General features: G+C 42.6%; 2 protein-coding genes across 2 annotated transcripts; both read right to left on the reverse strand.

Annotated features, from left to right (window-relative positions):
• Positions 1-242: 242 nt before the first annotated feature.
• On the reverse strand, positions 243-7,085 carry LOC130406357 (uncharacterized). The gene has a single exon (XM_056611886.1). It carries the CDS (start codon positions 6,698-6,700, stop codon positions 452-454), a length of 6,249 nt encoding a protein of 2,082 aa, XP_056467861.1. The 5' UTR covers positions 6,701-7,085; the 3' UTR covers positions 243-451.
• A 178-nt stretch (positions 7,086-7,263) lies between these two features.
• LOC130405726 (uncharacterized) lies at positions 7,264-18,379 on the reverse strand. The gene is made up of 17 exons (XM_056610892.1): positions 17,132-18,379; positions 11,460-11,553; positions 11,207-11,310; positions 10,837-11,109; positions 10,650-10,743; positions 10,444-10,511; positions 10,112-10,339; positions 9,958-10,029; positions 9,692-9,826; positions 9,461-9,523; positions 9,195-9,314; positions 8,961-9,035; positions 8,601-8,741; positions 8,186-8,251; positions 7,919-7,981; positions 7,411-7,686; positions 7,264-7,275 (listed from the first exon to the last, which is right to left on the reverse strand). The coding sequence occupies exons 2-17, from the start codon at positions 11,551-11,553 to the stop codon at positions 7,264-7,266; spliced, it is 1,884 nt and encodes a 627-aa protein (XP_056466867.1). The 5' UTR covers positions 17,132-18,379.
• Between the last annotated feature and the right edge of the window lie 1,972 nt (positions 18,380-20,351).

Genomic DNA, 20,351 nt, shown 5'->3' on the forward strand with positions numbered 1-20,351 from the left:
AGGGAAAAAATGCTGAAAAGGGCCAAAATAGCTATGGCTTTTATTAGAGGGGCAAATAAAAAATAAAAATTAAAAAAAATGGGGAGAAAATGTAAAGTTAAAATCCAAAAAGTAAAAAATGGATAATATGTATTATTTATTAGAAAAAAATTGAAAAAAAAGGTAAAAATTGATAAAATTTATTATTGATTAGAAAAAATAGAAAAGACATTTAAATCATTGGGTAGTGCTAAAAAAAACCCCATATCTATGGCTTTCATTAGAGGGGCAAATCCATAAAAAAATAATGGGGCGAAAATTCATGATTTATTAGAAAAAATAGAAAATGTAAAAAAAATAAAAAATATATAATATTTAATATTTATTATTTATTTGAATAAATAGAAAAGACAGACAAAACATTAAAAATATTGGGTAGTGCTAAAACCTGCGAGCTAAACGAGCTAACCAGTTACAGAAGGAAATCTAAACAGAGGCACTCATGATCGGAGTAGTAGGTGGACAGAATTTGCACTTTGATATCAGTGGGACTAATGTCACGAATGTAAACGTGATCAATTGTTGTGTCGTTTTCTGTTGTTGGCGAAGAGACAATTTGGGTGTAACCTTGTTGTTGCATGAAATTTTCTGCAGATTTAGAAACAAGGGCATTGTCGTTGAAGTCACCCATAATTACCTTTCCTCCTGAAAGTTGGTTAAATTGTTGCATTACCAAAGCGAGATTTTGTTTGAATAAGGCGAGTTGATATGATGGCGGTTTGTACAGCACAATGAAATTGTAATTCAAAGGCTGAACATTAAACATGATGGCTTCCAAGTCACTGCACGGCATGTGTATAATGTTACAAGTGATGTGGTCTTTGTGATAGTAGCCCACACCACCGTGCCGTTTGTTTACCAAGTCTTGGAATTGGGTCATGTTATGGTAGGATTGGGACCGGAGTTTGTGATTAAAAGTCCAACCTGGCATTTCAATGGAACTGACTGATGTGCTTTGCTCCAGCCATGTTTCTGTCACGCAAATGATGTCAGCACTCAAGATTCTCTGGTCATGTTTAAGGTCTTCCATGTGTTGACATAGACCTTGAATGTTGTGGAGGCATATTTTGAGGGTTGAAGTTATTTCTGCTGGTGGAGTTGCAATGAATGGTTCCATTTTTTGCAGGGAAATGTCGATGTCTGGTTTCGAATAGAAGGCTTTGGCTGCGTAGTCTTGAATGATAAGGTTTTCCTCACACGTTACTCGGCTTAATGCTACGTATGCTTGGCCAGCTGCAAATATCCTTTTAAGGGACACTACAGCTCTTTCTAAAGTTAAACCTTGAACTTTGTGTATGGTACAGGCCCATGCTAGGCGTAACGGGAATTGGCGTCTAGATCCACCAGTCATTACTTTGTCTTCCACAGCATCTATGGGTGTTGCTTGTTGAAATTGAGGCTCAAAGCACATAGACCTACTCCTCAGTTTCCTGCCGATTGTGTCATTGTCAAACTTAACCAAAATGGTTTTGGGAAACTGAACGTTCCCTTCAAAGGTGATTTTGCAAACGGTACCGAATACACCATTGACCAATCCATCTGACAGATCTATATTTTTGATGAGCATTACGCGAGCTGATGGACCAACGATTAACGTTCTGCTTAAACATGTCTGACTATCAAATTTTGGATTATTTTTTCTTGTTACTTGTCCTGTGGTAGGGTTTCTCTGAGAATCTTGAGCTTTAATTTGCACCAAATCCGTACACGTCTTGTGTAACATGGCGGTGTTATGGGCTGCCACTTCATCGTTTGTGGCGAAAATGTGAAGGTCCTGTCTCAGTTCCCCCTCGCCGGTCTCGCGTTGTCTTAGCAAGACTTCATCTCGCTGGTAAAGATTGTCTCCTTTTCTGTGTTTTCTAAGACGATTTAATGTTTCAGCAAACTCTTTGTTTTTTTGTCGCATTATCAATGTCAACTCAATGTGAGTGAAATGATTGTTCCACAGATCGGTCACCAATTGCTCGTGGTAAAGAGGTGCTCCCTTTACAGGGCCGAGCTGGAAGAAGTCACCAACTGCCATGATTGATACATTCCCAAACAATGCATAATCTCCTTGTTGCTTTATTTGTCGTAGTCTGCCATGGACATACGTCAGGATTTTATGATCAACCATACTCACCTCGTCCAAAATGAGTATTTGTAAGTCTTTCATGGTGGCTCTTAACGAATTGATTCTTTCATCTCCTAGAGGTTGATATGGCAGTTTGGCAGTGGTAGTAATAGCAAAGGTGCTGTGTATTGTGCTTCCGTTGATATTATATGCTGCTACTCCTGTAGGAGCAGCTAGCAAAACATGAGTGTCGTCTGGATTAATGGACATTCTTGCAAAGAGTCTGCATGACTCGTAGTACACAGCTTTAATCAGGTGCGACTTTCCCGTGCCTGCTCCCCCTGAAATGAATACGCGAAACGGGTCTGGGTTTTTGCCATTGATTTTGTCAAGGCACCATGCGCGGATTTTGTAAAAAATTTGAGTCTGTTGTTCGTTTAACGTGCGCATAATGGACAGACCTTCAGCTCTTTGTATCGAGTGTGTGGGAAATTCTTTAGACAGCGTTGCCTTTGCGTCCGACTGCAAGTCCGGTATGGCTTCTCTTTCATTGTGATTTGTGTCGTTGTTGTTAGACATCTCCTCCTGACATTCTAATCGCTCCAACTCAGATTCAGGGCAAAGGTCTGCCCATGCCTCGTCGTGAGCCCCGCGGTGCCCTGCAACCTCTTGGCATCTGTCGAGCTCATCTGCATCTACTTCAAACAGGGATCTATTGAAATCTACAACTTCCTTAACACTTTGCGTTGTATTGCTGCTGTTAGTGATGGAACCGGTCCTGTAAAACTGCTCATAACTGTTGTACGGTGGAGGTTTTAACTCATCTGTTGAATAATGAGGCAAAAACAATTGTAGCAAACTGTGGTAGTGTTTTTCTGGATATTTGGTTTGTGAGAAACGAGCGTATTTAGCAACAGCATCAGGTCCCCTAGTTCTCATCTTAACAAAGCCAGTGTTATTTTCCAGTTTAACAGAGCCCTGGCTGTGCTGCTCTTTCCCGTACAGAACTCTGTATTTTGAAGCAAATGTGGCTATACAAATATCATGGAAAATTGCGCCCTGGGGGCGGTTTTTGTAGCGGTCCGTTATGCTCGTCATCCATATCGAGTCTGTTGATGTGTCACCCTGTTCTGCTTTGCTTTGAATGACACTGAGAGGATAACTCATTCTGACGGTATTTTCACCAGTAGGGATAAATGTGACCAGTCTTGAGCATTCGTTGAGATGCATGTTTGTGACTCGATAAACACTTTCTTGAGCTGAGACCTCGCGATTGTGGAGAAAGACACTTCCCAACTTATTGAGTGTTTGTTTTGCATCTAAATTTCCATGTTTTTTCATTTCATTTTGAGTATGTTGTAACAATAAGCCCATGTCTTGTTCTGCTTTTGAGATGTAGGATATTATGTATACTACACAAGCAAAAGCATCACAGACATATTGTATGTCCATGTTGGCATCCCAGCAACGCAAAAGGTCTTTGTTGTATTGATTAACGTAAACATCTGATGGGTTGCGTTTGTGTACAACCGCGTTTTTATTGGTTGTCAATCGGTAGGCATTTTCAAACATTTCCTGGGTGATGTTAATGGAAGCAAATAGCTGATCCACAGTGTCGAAGGTTAGGTCTGGACTTGAAAGAGCATGTTTGACCCTTGTCATGACACTTTTAGCCACCTCTTTTTCTTTTCGCATTTCTAATATAGAGACGTCTATCGGATCAGCGTCTGTTACCTCCTGGTTCTCGTCTATTTTACTTCTACAAAGAAAGGTGTGGTTGCTTGGAGGACGTGGAAAGTTAAATCTGCATGTTGTGCCTTTTTTCCTACAACTCTTTGAGTGCTTGGAGCTGTGTTTTTGAACGCTGGAAACAACTTCATGCAATGCGTCGGTTGCTGGCGGGAGTTCACAACTGATGTATTTATCAATAAATTGTGTGACTTCTTGGTCTGTGTTTTTGCCTATTTTCGGTGCATTTTCTACCCAGAACAGACAATGAGTATGGGGTGAGCCGCGTTGTTGGAATTCAACTCTAAAAAATGTCTCGATAACTTTACCAATGGGGTTAGCTGGTGACTTGATGACGTCATTTAGGAAAGTCTGAAACCTGTGTTGGAACATTCTTGCCGCGGTAACCGGATTAGTTTTGAGTAAATTGCACCTCTGTGACCAGTCCAGGTCGTTGACATTTCCCTGTATTTTCTGTAGTCTCATGAAAACATCGATGAGTTCAGTCCAGCGTAAATCAGCACATGAAAATGAACAGAACCAAGTAGGGACACCAAGCTGACGAACCATAGCAAATAGATTTTTCTGTACACCTTGCCAAAAAACTGGAGTCCCTCGGATCGGTTGAAGGAACTTGTAACCGAGATCGGTTTTTAAGACATTACTTACATAGTCTTTGTTTGAAAGCATGGCGGAAGTTATAGCCAATGATTCCCCTGCATGGTAACCTTTTCTCAATGCTATGGACACCTTGGAAACAACCTGATTGACCTCAGATAAATATTGAGCATAGAAAATGTAGTCCAAGTTGCTGCTAAACCTCCCATCAGCATTTAGGATGCGTGTGTTGATGTATCTACTGAGAGTGAGCCTGTGGGGCCGTGCATCATGGAATGTACCCGTCCCTTTGGGGAAAAGAGTTGGGAAACATTTTGCTTCATTGCCCTTATCTGTCAGCAGCCTAACAGGACTGTTGCCCTCAGCTGGAGCTATTGATAAAACACTTTCGAAATGCTGATCAAATATTTCTTGTGCGATATCAATCGGTTGCAAACATGTGTCCAAGAGTAACCCGTGTGTTTGAGTTTCATAGATGTGGTCAGCTTCTTCATCATCCGACACCTGGTCTGATTGAGTTGTAATGTCACTGCTTTCAGGTGCAGATGGAGTGTCATTAACTGGGTTGCATTCTTTCAAAACAGAACATGCATCTTCTGGCAAGGGATTTTCCCATTCTGCGTTAAAGTCTATGTCCTTATACCATTTATTCATGTCCTTTAAACAGGCTATCGCATTTTGGATTTTTTGAGTGTGCACATATTGATACTGATAATGCCCCTTATAAGTAAGTTTTCTTTTCAGTTTTATTCGGATCATTAAATCTTGATTTTCTAGCCTAGGGAGAACCGAAGTGACTACATCGCTGTTTGATGGAACGCAAGTCACCGGCCCATGGACAGAATTCTGAGAACCTCGTGGCAATGCCACAAGTCGCATAAAGGGAATATTCAATGCGCACAGGTGTTGTTCTAATGAGTTCAGTGTGCCTAATTCGTCCGGAATTGGATCTAATGCCATATTGTTCACAGCGCTCTCCTGGGGAACCTTACCACTGAGTAACTTGGAGTTGCAACTGAAACATATCCACAATTTACCAGCAACTGTCTGTTTTAGTGTGCATGGCGATAAACATGCGTTATCACATTGATGGAGATATTTTGTGGTAATGCATTGTTTTGCAATTGCTGACACAGTTGAAGCCTTGGATCCATATGAAGTTATGTCACATAATCTAACTTGCTTTCGGAACAATAATCTGTGACATACACAACAAACATGTTCTGGTCCATGTTTGACCTCTTCTTGGAAGAGTTCAATTACAAAGTCAATATTGTGTTTTAAGAGGGTTAGATTAAGTTTCCTTTGACAGTTTCTTTCAATTACAGAGGGTTTATAAGCTGGATCATCTCTGTATTTGATTACAATACTTTCAATCACCTGGTTACGATGGGCCGGATTATTAGCATATTTTTCAATACTGCTGGTTTTTACTTGTTCTTTGAACGGTTCATTATTAGCATATTTTTCAATACTGCGGTTTTTTACTTGTTCTTTGAAGTGTTCATTATTTACATATTTTTCGATACTGCTATTTTTCCGATTTGCTTGATACTGTTCATCACAATTATATCTTTGTTGTGTTTTTTGCTTTTTAAGTTGCCTATATTCTGTGTCTTCAGCATATGTTTTCTTTTGTCTTAGAAGTCTTAATTTATCAGTACATTTTTTACTTGGTGAAACAAGGTCTGCATTGGACATTTGGTGCGACATTTCACAGAAGCTAGTTAAACTAAAGCATGTAAGAGAGGTTTTTTCTTTGACACATGCAATTGGTTCATAATGGCATTCATTGCAGTGATTCAGATATATAGCTTTTCGTGAAATCGGCTCAATGTTCGCCGTAAACGTAATCCATTTCTGTTGACTGTATGTGTAAATATCAACACAGAGCAAATCTGCAGAAGCTTGTATTTCCAACTCTGTTGCCCAAGATCCAACATATTTCATTTTTGAGTCCCTGAGATATTGCTCCACAGAAGCAAATTGCTGTCTTAGACAAGTAACGTAATGAAGGGGATTATTTGAGATGTGATTCACTACAGCCTTTCTATAGGCCTTGTGATTTGACTCGCAACCACTAATTACAGACGAAAGAGAACGAAAGAAACAATTACCGTCACCTACAATGGATGTTGTTTTGCATGGTTCAGGCTGTCCCATATCGAAGGTTTGTACAACAACATTTTGATCTAAACTTGGTACGATATTCAGTTTGTTGCAGATACTGTTTTTTTCCCTTAATGTAAATCCCGTAAACATTATATTGGGGCTATCTGTTACAGAAATTAAACAGACATCTGATGCACCCTCTGTGTGAATTGGAGGATCACTGTCAATGTTTACCGTTGTGTCACATGTAGTAGTGTTTGCTACAGGCTGCACAGTTTCAAGGGTAAAAGACGCGTTTACTGCAAGGGAATTTCTATCTGTTACCGAAAGGACACAGAGATCAGAGTCACTGTCAGTGTCCAAAGTACCGTCATGTGCCGAAGTGCTGGCTTCAGGCTGTGCAGTAAATGGTGAGTTTACCTCAACAGCTTTCACACCAGTGACTTCAAACACCTTGTTTGGGATATCAAAAGCATGTGGATGATTTTGATATAAGGAATTGCAAAGGTTCTTAATATGGTCATATAACTCATACACAGTAGTATAGTGCGCTACTATGCTGGTTCCATCCGGTGCAACCGAACCCCAAGTACTACGAGAATGAGGATCGAAAACTGCAAAAGCAGTTTCGACCTTGAAAACGGCACAGACACTTCCTAGGATGTTGAGCAAGCATGTGTCTGTCTGCAGCAGTGTCTTCTGAATAGCCTCTTCTAAAGGCATGGCTATGTTTTGCAAAGAAGCGTCATAATCATCCTTTTGATCAAGACTTCCAGTGAGTGCATCAAAATATTCCAAACTAAATAATTTATTGTTGAATTTGCAGTGTCTGGGTAACTCGGAAATGAAAATATGCCCACTGGTTTGGCTGCACTGATTTCCTTATTTTCTAGCATAGATGTGTACAAGGCATTACCTTGTTTTAGAATATGATGAATGTTCTTTTTTTTCCATTTGAGAACGCTATGGGTGGTGTGGGTCATAATCGCCGCTATGCCATTTGTAGCACACTGCTTACCTGCATTTTCCCCGAATATGTGGCTGCTCTGGTCAAACGATCCTTGAAGACACCCAGGGTTGTCATAAGTCATATGACTTGATGTAGCAGCTCTGGCAGGTGCGAAATCACAGGGTGCCTAAAAACACAACAGTAGTTCAATGAAAAAGGAGTGTGACCAATAGTTTATATCGAAATTAACAAGGAATTCATAAAAAAGGCTAGGAATCAATCAGCTGTAGTTCATGGCTGTGTATAATGGGAAAACGGAATTGTACATGATATCAACATTACTTTAACTAATTTCCAAGATCTAATAAATGGCAGGAAAACTCACAAGGAACAGGGAATAACATGTTAAAAGTAAGTACCTTCTGATTGCCAAGTGTTACATGAGGATCTTCAAGCTGGCCATTGTCCTCAGGCGGGCTCTGCTGAAATGACAATTCAGTGTTTTTAAAAGCATGTTGGTTCCCAGTAAGTAATTTGAAAATGTACATAGTATAGGCAAATTAGTCAGAACTGCACACTTACACCATATCAATGTTTTAAAAGAATAAACACATCAAAACAAAATGGGTCTCTTAAGCTGTGGCTTTTCCCGTTGGTATACAATTTTTACACTAGTAATTACATACCTGCTGACTGCTCGCAGTGACCTCAGGTGCTGGTTCAAACGGCTCATGGTCCTCAATGTGTGTCATCTGCAATTACAAACATTACGAATGTTAAAAAAATTAGGTTTACCCCTACATGCAAACTCATAAGCCATAGAAAAGGGGACATTTAGTGTATTGTGGTGAACAGAATTAAGGACAAAGAAAACTTTTATTTCAGTTCAGTTTAAATAATTAAAATGAGCACAACAAGTTCATCAGCCAACCTTCTTGACATTTCCAATTCATAGTGTGAGGATATTACCAAGAACATGTTAAAAACAGTTAAACTATGTTGATTGTAATTATGAAGTAAAAATGTAAATGTTACTAGATGCTGATCCTGGAACAGATTGATTGCTTATTTGCAAATCATTTTTTATATTGTTGTCATTACCTTGGTTGAACATCTCAAGAAGCTGGTCTCATTGGCTGTTGGTTTATCAGCCTGGGCCATCGCAACTTTTGGACCCCAAGGTGTTGGCTCCTCTTGTTTTCTCTGTCCAGAGACAACCCGAGCAGCTGGCTGGTTCACCTTCTACAATGAGGTAAGGGAGCAAAATTATCATGAGAGATACAATTGTATGAAAATTGAAAAGTGGGCAGTTCAAAGAACTTACAGCTAATGTAGTTTATTTAAAACAGTAACAAACATAGTGTTGTGCACGCCTGTATTTTGTGGCACTACATACAAATTTAACAACAAAACCCAAACATTAAATTATTACAAGATGCTCTTTTTCCCCCATTCCTTTACCTCACAAAACTCTGTTTGAAGAAGCGGCCACTCATCAACACACAGAGTCTTGTCATCCCCCTCCGGTTGAGCAAACTGCAATGACATAGAAAGAATTATATGTACATTACAATTGAGAAATGGAAACACAAAACTACACTTTCTTAAAGGGTACTTAGAGAAAAATCAAAAGAATAGAGAACCGCACTCTATTCACTGAATGTGTGTAATCATCACATGTTGTATGCAAATTACCTTGCTCGAAGGCACAAAGACGCTGCCCTCCAGAGTGGCTGGTACAGCAGCTTCTGGAACAGGTCGAGGGGGAGGTACCAGCTTCGAAGGTTTGGCAATCCTTGCTGGAGTTGGAAGTGCCTGGAAAATAATTGTAAATCATTGGCAAAACAATACCTACACAGAGAATGTTGGACTATCTCTTGTGTTAAAGGCGAAATCAGAAAATAGTTGTTCCTGTGTTTCAACCAAAAAACAAGTACATATTTCACTGAGAAATTACCAACCTCAAGGCGGGCCTTCTTTCCTTTGGAGACCACAGCCGTGGTTCCATGTGCCACCTTCCGTTTCTATCATAATGGAAGAGAACGGAAATGATAACAGTTAATGAAATATAACACATTTGTTATCAATGCAACTATCTGTACCATACAATGTAAAGCTTGTCATATAGGATTACAGGCGCTATTAATATGTATGCACTCACAAACAGTTAATATTAAAATCACACAAATTACCTTTGAGCGATTCCCCATGGGGACGTCAAGGTTGGATGGAACAATGCGATCCATTGCAGCCAACTTGTCAGTGCTAAACCGGATAGGGTTTAGCACGACAAAGCACTCCCTCAGGACCAGAGGAGGCACACAAACCTAGAAATAAAAAACAGAATTGAGCCATTGACCATTTGCCCTGTCTTATAGGAATAGCATTTAAATGAAACAACAAATGTACGCATCATTACGGTTTAATTTCCTATCAGCTATCATACCAATGTACAAACCTCATGAGGAAGGATCCGCACGGAAGACTGATCCCAGTCCTCAGGCGCATCCCAGGACTCAGGTTGGCTGCGCTATAAACACATAGGGGGAATTAGTATTCAATAAATGTGGCCTAACTAAAACTAAAGCTCTTCAAAATTGTATAACTTTTACCTTTCCGCGACGTCCGACGACAGTTTCCTTGAAGGGGTCAAGGGGACGTGGACGGGAAACCTCTCCCTTCACAACCACGGTGGTAGCAAAGGGTCTCACAGTCGGGGGTGACTTGGGAGGAGACACAGGCGGAGGTGTAGCAGGCAGAGGTGACTGTAGCTGCAGAAAGGAGAAGTGCCACAGAAGCTTCGCGAGAAGCGGCATCCCCAGATCGTCACTCAGGTGGATCTATTATAATGAGAAGCACGGGTTATTATTGAATTAAACTGCTTTTGCCATATAAAAATGACATTACATGAATTTCTCACGTGCCAAGTTATAACACGACTTACCCCATCACGACTCCACAAGGCACGCGAGTCCAGCGGAAAGCGGTCAGCTGTGACGCAGTACTTTACATCTGCAGAAGAAAACAAATATTAAACCATACACTATATACATATTTTACACGTGGTACCAAGAGGTGGTGTTGATACACTAAAAGCTTTCCTACAAAGATATTCTATACTGACATTATCTCTTAATCAATTTTACATACCGTTCTTTGCTGCAACGCGACGAAACTCCTCTCGAAGGAATTGTTGCGGTGTCAATTCACTCGCCAGCCGGGGAGGGAAATCGAGCACAAACACCTGATCCGCACAAAAGTTTTGGATTACACACTATACAATTCTGTTAAATAGTCTGCCTTGAAAATACACTTTATTTTGTAACACAAAAACTACCTTAGGCCATCGACTGCGGGCAGCTCTCAGAAGTCCATCGAAGGCAACTCCAGCCGCTTCGATGCCAGGCGTCGCCGTGAGGTTGTTGCTCGGAGCCAGCAAGCAAACGATGTCGGGGGTTCTGGGGATGTCTGCGTTCAGCAACTCGGTGCGGAGCTCAGCGGCAGACGCCCCAGGCGTAGACAGGAACCCAAACGAAAGGCAACCGTCTGGCATCCTCACGTAACGGTCAACCAACGCACGCAGATGCGAGTCGCCCACAAACAGCACAAACTATAAATAAGGACAAATAAAAAGTTGTCATTCCACTCCAAACATATTCCACAGCTAAATTATACATTATTTTCTGAAAGGTCTTTGACAAGTTTACCTGCTTATCTGGAGACTCAGGAGGGAGATCCAATCGGTTGAACTTCCCAGTGCGGGCAGAGACAGGCCAAGGCTTGACACGGTGACGAGCTCCAGTGCCACGCACTAATAAAAAGACAAATTCAACACAAAACTAAAATGAATAACTTATCTCGAGCTGTTGATCTAAAAGTCAAACATCACACATTCATGCAATAGAATTCTGAGGGATATAAATGAGTTGAAAACATTATTGTATCTTTACGACTACATACCAGGGAGGAAGCCTCTAGCCAGAGTCGTTGCCATCGGAAGAATCGTCCTCCTCCTCACCTTGGCTGCAGACGAAGCGCGCGAGACACGAGGCATCTAATGATTTCACAATAAGAAAAATAGAATGCTTCAAAATAGGTACAGGATTTCCCTTTACAAATATACATCAAGAAAGGCTGCATGTTGAAAACCACACCCTGTACAGAGATGTATTCATGTAATTATAACCATGTGTTTTCATATGAAATGAACATTAAACAGAACAGATAGGTGCAATAAATACACACACGCACAAGGTGTTCATGTGAAATCAATATATGGGCTAAAGCACAGCATTTAAAACACATTGCATATGGTGGACAGAGGTAGAATTTAGACTGTTGGGCGGATGTGTGCGTGTAAAAAGGAAATGTAACACGACATTGCAGCATTTAAAATTTCCTAATCACAGCCAACTTATAAAGCTTTCATCCCAGGACAAATTTAAAGCCAAATATTTGCATAGAATGACATAGGCAGTACAGAAACCATTTTCCCAAAAAAATCTATTAATAGACAACTAAAATGCTAATTCAGTCAAAACCCAACCAGCACCAAGTAATTTAACCAGCACCTCACCTTGAGTTGAACGGCGGACGATCTCCTGTTTCCCCTTTCAACACATGACCAACAAACCTACCTTGCTTAGACAATCTGAAAATCAGTATACAGCCACACACGACACAGCCCCACACACAGCCCCATACACACAGACAGGCACACACACAGACAGCCACACACGACACAGCCCCACACACAGACAGGCACAGCCCCACACAGCCCGGCACACACACAGACAGGCACACACACAGACAGGCACAGCCCCACACAGCCCGGCACACACACAGACACACACACACAGACAGGCACACACACAAACAGGCACACACACAGACAGGCACACACACACACACAGGCACACACACAGACACACACAGACAGACACACACACACACACACAGACACAGACACACACAGACACACACACACACACAGGCACACACAGACAGGCACACACACAAACAGGCACACACACACACACACACACAGACACCCACACAGACACAGACACACACACACAGACACAGACACACACAGGCACACACACAGACAGGCACACAGACACACACAGACAGGCACACACACAAACAGGCACACACACACACAGGCACACACACAGACGTCACACACACACAGGCACACAGACACACACAGACAGGCACACACACACACACAAACAGGCACACACACAGACAGGCACACACACAGACGTCACACACACACAGGCACACAGACACACACAGACAGGCACACACACAAACAGGCACACACACACACAGACACAGACACCCACACAGACACACACACAGACACACAGACAGGCACACACACAAACAGGCACACACACAGACAGGCACACACACAGGCACACAGACACACACAGACAGGCACACACACAGACAGGCACACACACAGACAGGCACACACACACAGGCACACAGACAGGCACACACACACACAGACAGGCACACACACAGACAGACACACACACACACACACACACACAGACAGACACACACAGACACACACACACAGACACGCACACACACAGACACACACACACACACACACACAGACAGACACACACAGACACACACACACAGACACGCACACAGACAGACACACACACACAGACAGACAGGCACACAGACACACACAAACAGGCACACAGACACAGACACACACACACAGACAGGCACACAGACACACACACACAGGCACACACACAGACAGGCACACACACAGACGTCACACACACACACAGGCACACAGACACACACACACAGTCACACACACAAACAGGCACACACACACACAGACACAGACACCCACACAGACACACACACAGACACACACACAAACAGCCACACACACAGGCACACAGACACACACAGACAGGCACACACACAAACAGGCACACACACAGACAGGCACACACACAGACGTCACACACACACACAGACAGGCACACACACAAACAGGCACACACACACACAGGCACACACACAGACGTCACACACACACAGGCACACAGACAGGCACACACACACACAGACAGGCACACACACAGACACACACACACACACACACACACAGACAGACACACACAGACACACACACACAGACACGCACACAGACAGACACACACACAGACAGACACACACACACAGACACACACACACACACACAGACACACACACAGACAGGCACACACACAAACAGGCACACACACAGGCACACAGACACAGACACACACAGACAGGCACACACACACAGACAGGCACACACACAAACAGGCACACACACAGGCACACAGACACAGACACACACAGACAGGCACACACACACAGACAGGCACACACACAGACAGGCACACACACACACACACACACACACAGACAGGCACACACACAAACAGGCACACACACAAACAGGCACACACACAGACAGGCACACACACACACACACACACAGACACACAGACACACACAGACAGGCATACAGACACAGACAGACACAGACACACACACACACAGACAGGCATACAGACACAGACACACACACATACAGACACAGACACACACACACATACACACACACAGACACACACAGACAGGCACAGAGACAGTCACACACAGACACACAGACACACAGACACAGACAGGCACAGAGACACAGACACACACACAGACACACACACAGACACACACACACACACAGACACACACACAGACACACAAACACACACAGACAGGCACACACACAGACACACACAGACATACACACACAGACAGACACACACAGACAGACACACACAGACAGACACACACACAGACACACACAGACAGGCACAGAGACAGTCACACACAGACACACACAGACACACACAGACAGACACACACAGACAGACACACACACAGACAGACACACAGACAGACACACACAGACACACAGACAGACACACAGACAGACACACAGACAGACACACAGACAGACACACAGACACACAGACAGACAGACAGACAGACAGACAGACAGACAGACACACACAGACACACACAGACACACTCCCGTTTCATGACCAACAGCACAGCATTTAAAACACATTGCATATGGTGGACAGAGGTAGAGTTTAGACTGTTGGGCGGATGTGTGCGTGTAAAAAGTGAATGTAACACGACATTTCAGCATTTAAAACACATTGCATTGTATGGACAGAGTCCACCAGAAAGCTTTTCTGTGATAATATGGCTGGCGGCCTGGACGCCGCCGTTTCAACCCTCTGCGCATCTACTCGGCGCATGCTAATTTAGCCGCTACCAAAACAACTACAACCCTAACCCTACATTGAAAACCTATCAACATCACTGCCGAAGAGAAAAGCTGCGTTTGTAAGAAACCAAACCGTTTGTAAATCCGTCAAGATTTCCGCTACAAGATTCCACCACAAAGCGACAAAATGGCGGCCTATAGACGCACACACACACACACACACACACACAGACACAGACACAGACACACAGACAGGCACACACACAAACAGGCACACACACAGACAGGCACACACACAGGCACACACACAGACGTCACACACACACAGACAGGCACACACACAGACGTCACACACACACAGGCACACACAGACAGGCACACACACACACAGACAGGCACACACAGACACACACACACACACACAGACAGGCACACACACAGACACACACACACAGACACACACAGACAGACACACACAGACACACACACACAGACACGCACACAGACACACACACAGACACACACACACAGACACACACACAGACACGCACACAGACACACACACAGACACACACACAGACACACACACAGCCAGGCACACACACACACAGACACACACACACAGACACACACACACACAGACACACACAGACACACACACACAGACACGCACACAGACACACACACAGACAGGCACACACAGACAGGCACACACACAGACAGGCACACACACAAACAGGCACACACACAGGCACACACACACAGACAGGCACACACACAGACAGGCACACACACACACACAGACACAGACACACACAGACAGGCACACACACAAACAGGCACACACACAGACAGGCACACACACACACAGACACACACACAGACACACAGACACACACAGACAGGCATACAGACACAGACAGACACAGACACACACACACACACACAGGCATACAGACACAGACACACACACATACAGACACAGACACACACAGACAGGCACAGAGACACAGTCACACAGAGACACAGTCACACACAGACACACACACAGACACACAGACACAGAGACACAGACACACACACACAGACAGGCACACACACAGACACACACACACACACAGACAGGCACACACAGACAGGCACACACAGACACACACACAGACAGGCATACAGACACAGACACACACACAGGCACACACACAGACAGACACACACAGACAGACACACACACAGGCACACACACAGACAGACACACACAGACAGACACACAGACAGGCACACACAGACAGACACACACAGACAGGCACAGAGACAGTCACACACAGACACAGTCACACACAGACACAGACACACACAGACAGACACACAGACAGACACACAGACAGACACACAGACAGACACACAGACAGACAGACACACAGACACACACAGACACAGACAGACACAGACACACAGACACTCTCCCGTTTCATGACCAACAGCACAGCATTTAAAACACATTGCATATGGTGGACAGAGGTAGAGTTTAGACTGTTGGGCGGATGTGTGCGTGTAAAAGTGAATGTAACACGACATTCCAGCATTTAAAACACATTGCATTGTATGGACAGAGTCCACCAGAAAGCTTTTCTGTGGTAATATGGCTGGCGGCCTGGACGCCGCCGTTTCAACCCTCTGCGCAGACATTTCAGCATTTAAAACACATTGCATTGTATGGACAGAGTCCACCAGAAAGCTTTTCTGTGGTAATATGGCTGGCGGCCTGGACGCCGCCGTTTCAACCCTCTGCGCATCTACTCGGCGCATGCTAATTTAGCCGCTACCAAAACAACTACAACCCTAACCCTACATTGAAAACCTATCAACATCACTGCCGAAGAGAAAAGCTGCGTTTGTAAGAAACCAAACCGTTTGTAAATCCGTCAAGATTTCCGCTACAAGATTCCACCACAAAGCGACAAAATGGCGGCCTAAGACGCCGCCGTATGGCAATAAACATAAATATCCATTTCAGATGATCCCACGTTTTCTCGTTTCGAGAGTTAAATAATGAACACTATATAGCAAAGGATTTGCGACAAAATATCATGCCTTCAGTGTGTTTTGTATTATACATACAGCGTCAATGACCGCTACAACAGATTCCACCACAAAGCTTTTCTGTGGCAAAATGGCGGATCCACGGGCTTTAATGTTTTGTCGCAAATCCTTTGCTTGCCATTACTGCATCAAAAGCAAACCGCCAAAGCAACCATGCCAACGTAATACAATAAACATAATTATCCATTTCATAAGGACTTACCTTGACAACGAAGTTCTTTGGTTGAACCGCAAAGTTGAAAGACAGAACGTACTCGAATGAATCCGCTCACAATATTAATCCGTGGAAAGGAGAGCAAAAGGGCCTATCTGAACAAAGATGTCTCAAGCAGAGAAAATCCGATCAGAGAGTGAGCCGTGCCGTGCGTCGCTGACGATAGTCATTCAACTCGCGAAGCACCATGGGAGTATGCCACGCCCACACCTCTACAGATCTTGTAGATGTGTTTCTCTGCTCTTCATACCAGACAACATCTCCTGACTTCTTGCTCGCCAAAGTAAAAAAGATAAGATTGACGGATGTCCAAAACGGGTAGACTGAATAATACAGTTGGTTTGTTTTGTTTGCGTGAAAATGGATACAACCGCAATGAATGATGGGAAAAGCCCGCGAATTCAAATCAAACAATGGACAGAGAGGCAGAGAACTCCGTGTATGGTTCGTTCATTGAATATTCCAATTTTAGGTTTAATTAATAAATACTGTATTTTGTGGGGCAGTATGTATACCAGCGTAATTATTTAATTGTAGTGTTTTTTATTTTCAACAGAACGGTAAAAATGAAGGCAGATTACCAACCAAAACAACTTAATTACATGAAGGCCTTCAGCCAACTCCCAACTACAGAACACTCAGACTAACAGACATATTTATATTATGCTTATGTGTTTTAATTTGGTTGGAGATTTCAAGTCTTATGATTTTACCCATTAGACTATATTTACCAACTCATTTATTAACCTAGCTTACAAAATGTGCATCCCAATCCAAATGACGATTACAAATGGAATATTAACATGACTCTCATTCCTATCTAGAACTTGATGACCTCCGCTGCACGAACGCCTCCCAAGGTATGACAATACTTAATATTGATAAACGGCCATAATTATATTATGGCTATGTGATTTAATTTGGTTAGAGATCAATCGAAATTACTAATTAATAACGTTTGTTTTAATTCCTATCTAGAACTAGACAACCTGGACAGCACGACTGCCTCCCAAGGTATGACGATACATGGTGTTAATATGAATTGGACATCAGATACTGATTCCTCCCAATATGGATTTGATTTGTCATGTATAACACCTATTAGCCAAATGTGAAAAATAATCAAAACAATCTTTCCTCCCATCAGATACTGATACCCCGCAATTGTGTTCAACCCGAGACTACGATGACATCATGGACGAGAACGGGAATGGAGGTACACCTTCTTCTTTTAAATGTCTGTCAGTGGTTATAAAAATCCATGAAAAAAAAATACGGAAAACTGATACTTTTCTCTTTACATTTTGCAGATCTACTACCAAGCCCCTGAAAACGGAAAGAGAGGACAATGTAAATGGAGTGTAAATAGAGTGATGTGTTAAGAGTGATGTGTTAAGCGTGAATAAAAAATGAAAAAAAACATTTCATATTGTTTATTTATTACACTTAATTTACACAAATTGACATCCAGAGGTGTCAAAAGAAAAATGAAAAACATTTCATGTTGTTTATTTATTACACTTCATTTACACAAATTGACATCCAGAGGTGTCAAAAGTATTCACATTCATTACTCAAGTAGAAGTATAGATACTAGCGTTTAAAAATATACTAGCGTTTGAAAATACTTCTGTAGAAGTTGAAGTACTAGCGTTTAAAAATACTTCTGTAGAAGTTGAAGTATCAACTCAAGCTTTTTACTTAAGTAAAAGTATAAAAGTACTGGTTTCAAAACTACTTAAAGTAATGCAAGGGGGAAAAAATGCTTCACATTCATTACTCAAGTAGAAGTATAGATACTAGCGTTTAAAAATATACTAGCGTTTGAAAATACTTCTGTAGAAGTTGAAGTACTAGCGTTTAAAAATACTTCTGTAGAAGTTGAAGTATCAACTCAAGCTTTTTACTTAAGTAAAAGTATAAAAGTACTGGTTTCAAAACTACTTAAAGTAATGCAAGGGGGAAAAAATGCCATTAAGGACAAAAGCATAGGCCGTGCCACAGGGGCCTATTGAATTATCATCAGCTTTTTTTGCCAAGTATAAAAGCATAGGCCGTGCCACAGGGGCCTATTGAATTATCATCAGCTTTTTTTGCCAAGTATGCTCACACATACAAGGAATTTGGTCACTGCATTTATCCCATCTGTGAATTAGTGACACACACAGCCACTTTCCCCCAAAAACATTTTTCTAGAAAAAATTGGGATGCACCTGTTTCAGACACATTGATACCCATTGAAAATGAATGCATTTTAGTACAATGCAAATACATTAACAAGAAATGTGCATTTCGCCGACACAACGCGAAGCATGTGTTCAAAACAAATGGGCGTGGCCTTTGCCAAAAGATGCAACTGACTCCAGTGAATCTGTGGATGTAAAGGTTTTGACTGTGGGAGGATCGTTGTGGGAGTTATAGCCCAAAACGTGTTTTCAGAACATTCCATTGGCCAGTTAGGAGATATATTATTCGTCGTTTTTTTGTGCCCCCTTGTGGCGAAATTTTCCAAAGACAATTTTCCTTTGCCAAATAACTCCCGCCCACATTAATAATTCTTGGCCATATTTTTTTTATAGACTCGGCTTTGCCCCTTGATGGTTTCCCTTGAGTTTGAAGAACATTCCTCTGGCAAATTAGAAGATATACAATTTCCTCGTTTATTGCGCCCCCTTAAGGCGAAATTTTCCGAAATTTGGACTCGATCCGATGTCTAATTTTGGATTTTTTTGGATTTTTAATTTTCCACGTCTAATTTAGCTAATAAACAAATATTCAAAACTCTACCGTTTCGTCGCCGAAGGTCGGATCAAAAAACTGTCTAAGATTTCTATGCGCGTGCGTCTGAAGATGTCGTGTGCAAAGTTTGGTGTCGATTGGTCAAGAAATGTGGGAGGAGTAGGGAAAAAACAGTTTTGCGGTTTTCGCGATTTAGCGAAAAATATTCATTGACGCAAATGGGCGTGGCCTAGGCCAAAAGATGCAGCAGACTCCAGTGCATCTGTGTGTACAAGTTTTTGGACTGTGGGAGGTTCGGTGTGGGAGTTATAGCCCCAAACGCGTATTCCTTGGTATAGCGCCACCTAGTGGCCGGCGTGTCCTGGATTTTGTCGTCTGCATAGTCTTCACTGACCTGGATCTAGTCATGCAATTGGCGTGTGTGCAACATTTACGGTATGGGCTGTATTCCCACTTTCTTGGTAGGAAG

The sequence above is a fragment of the Gadus chalcogrammus genome, chromosome 16, assembly GCF_026213295.1.
Source record: "Gadus chalcogrammus isolate NIFS_2021 chromosome 16, NIFS_Gcha_1.0, whole genome shotgun sequence".
NCBI lineage: Eukaryota > Metazoa > Chordata > Actinopteri > Gadiformes > Gadidae > Gadus > Gadus chalcogrammus.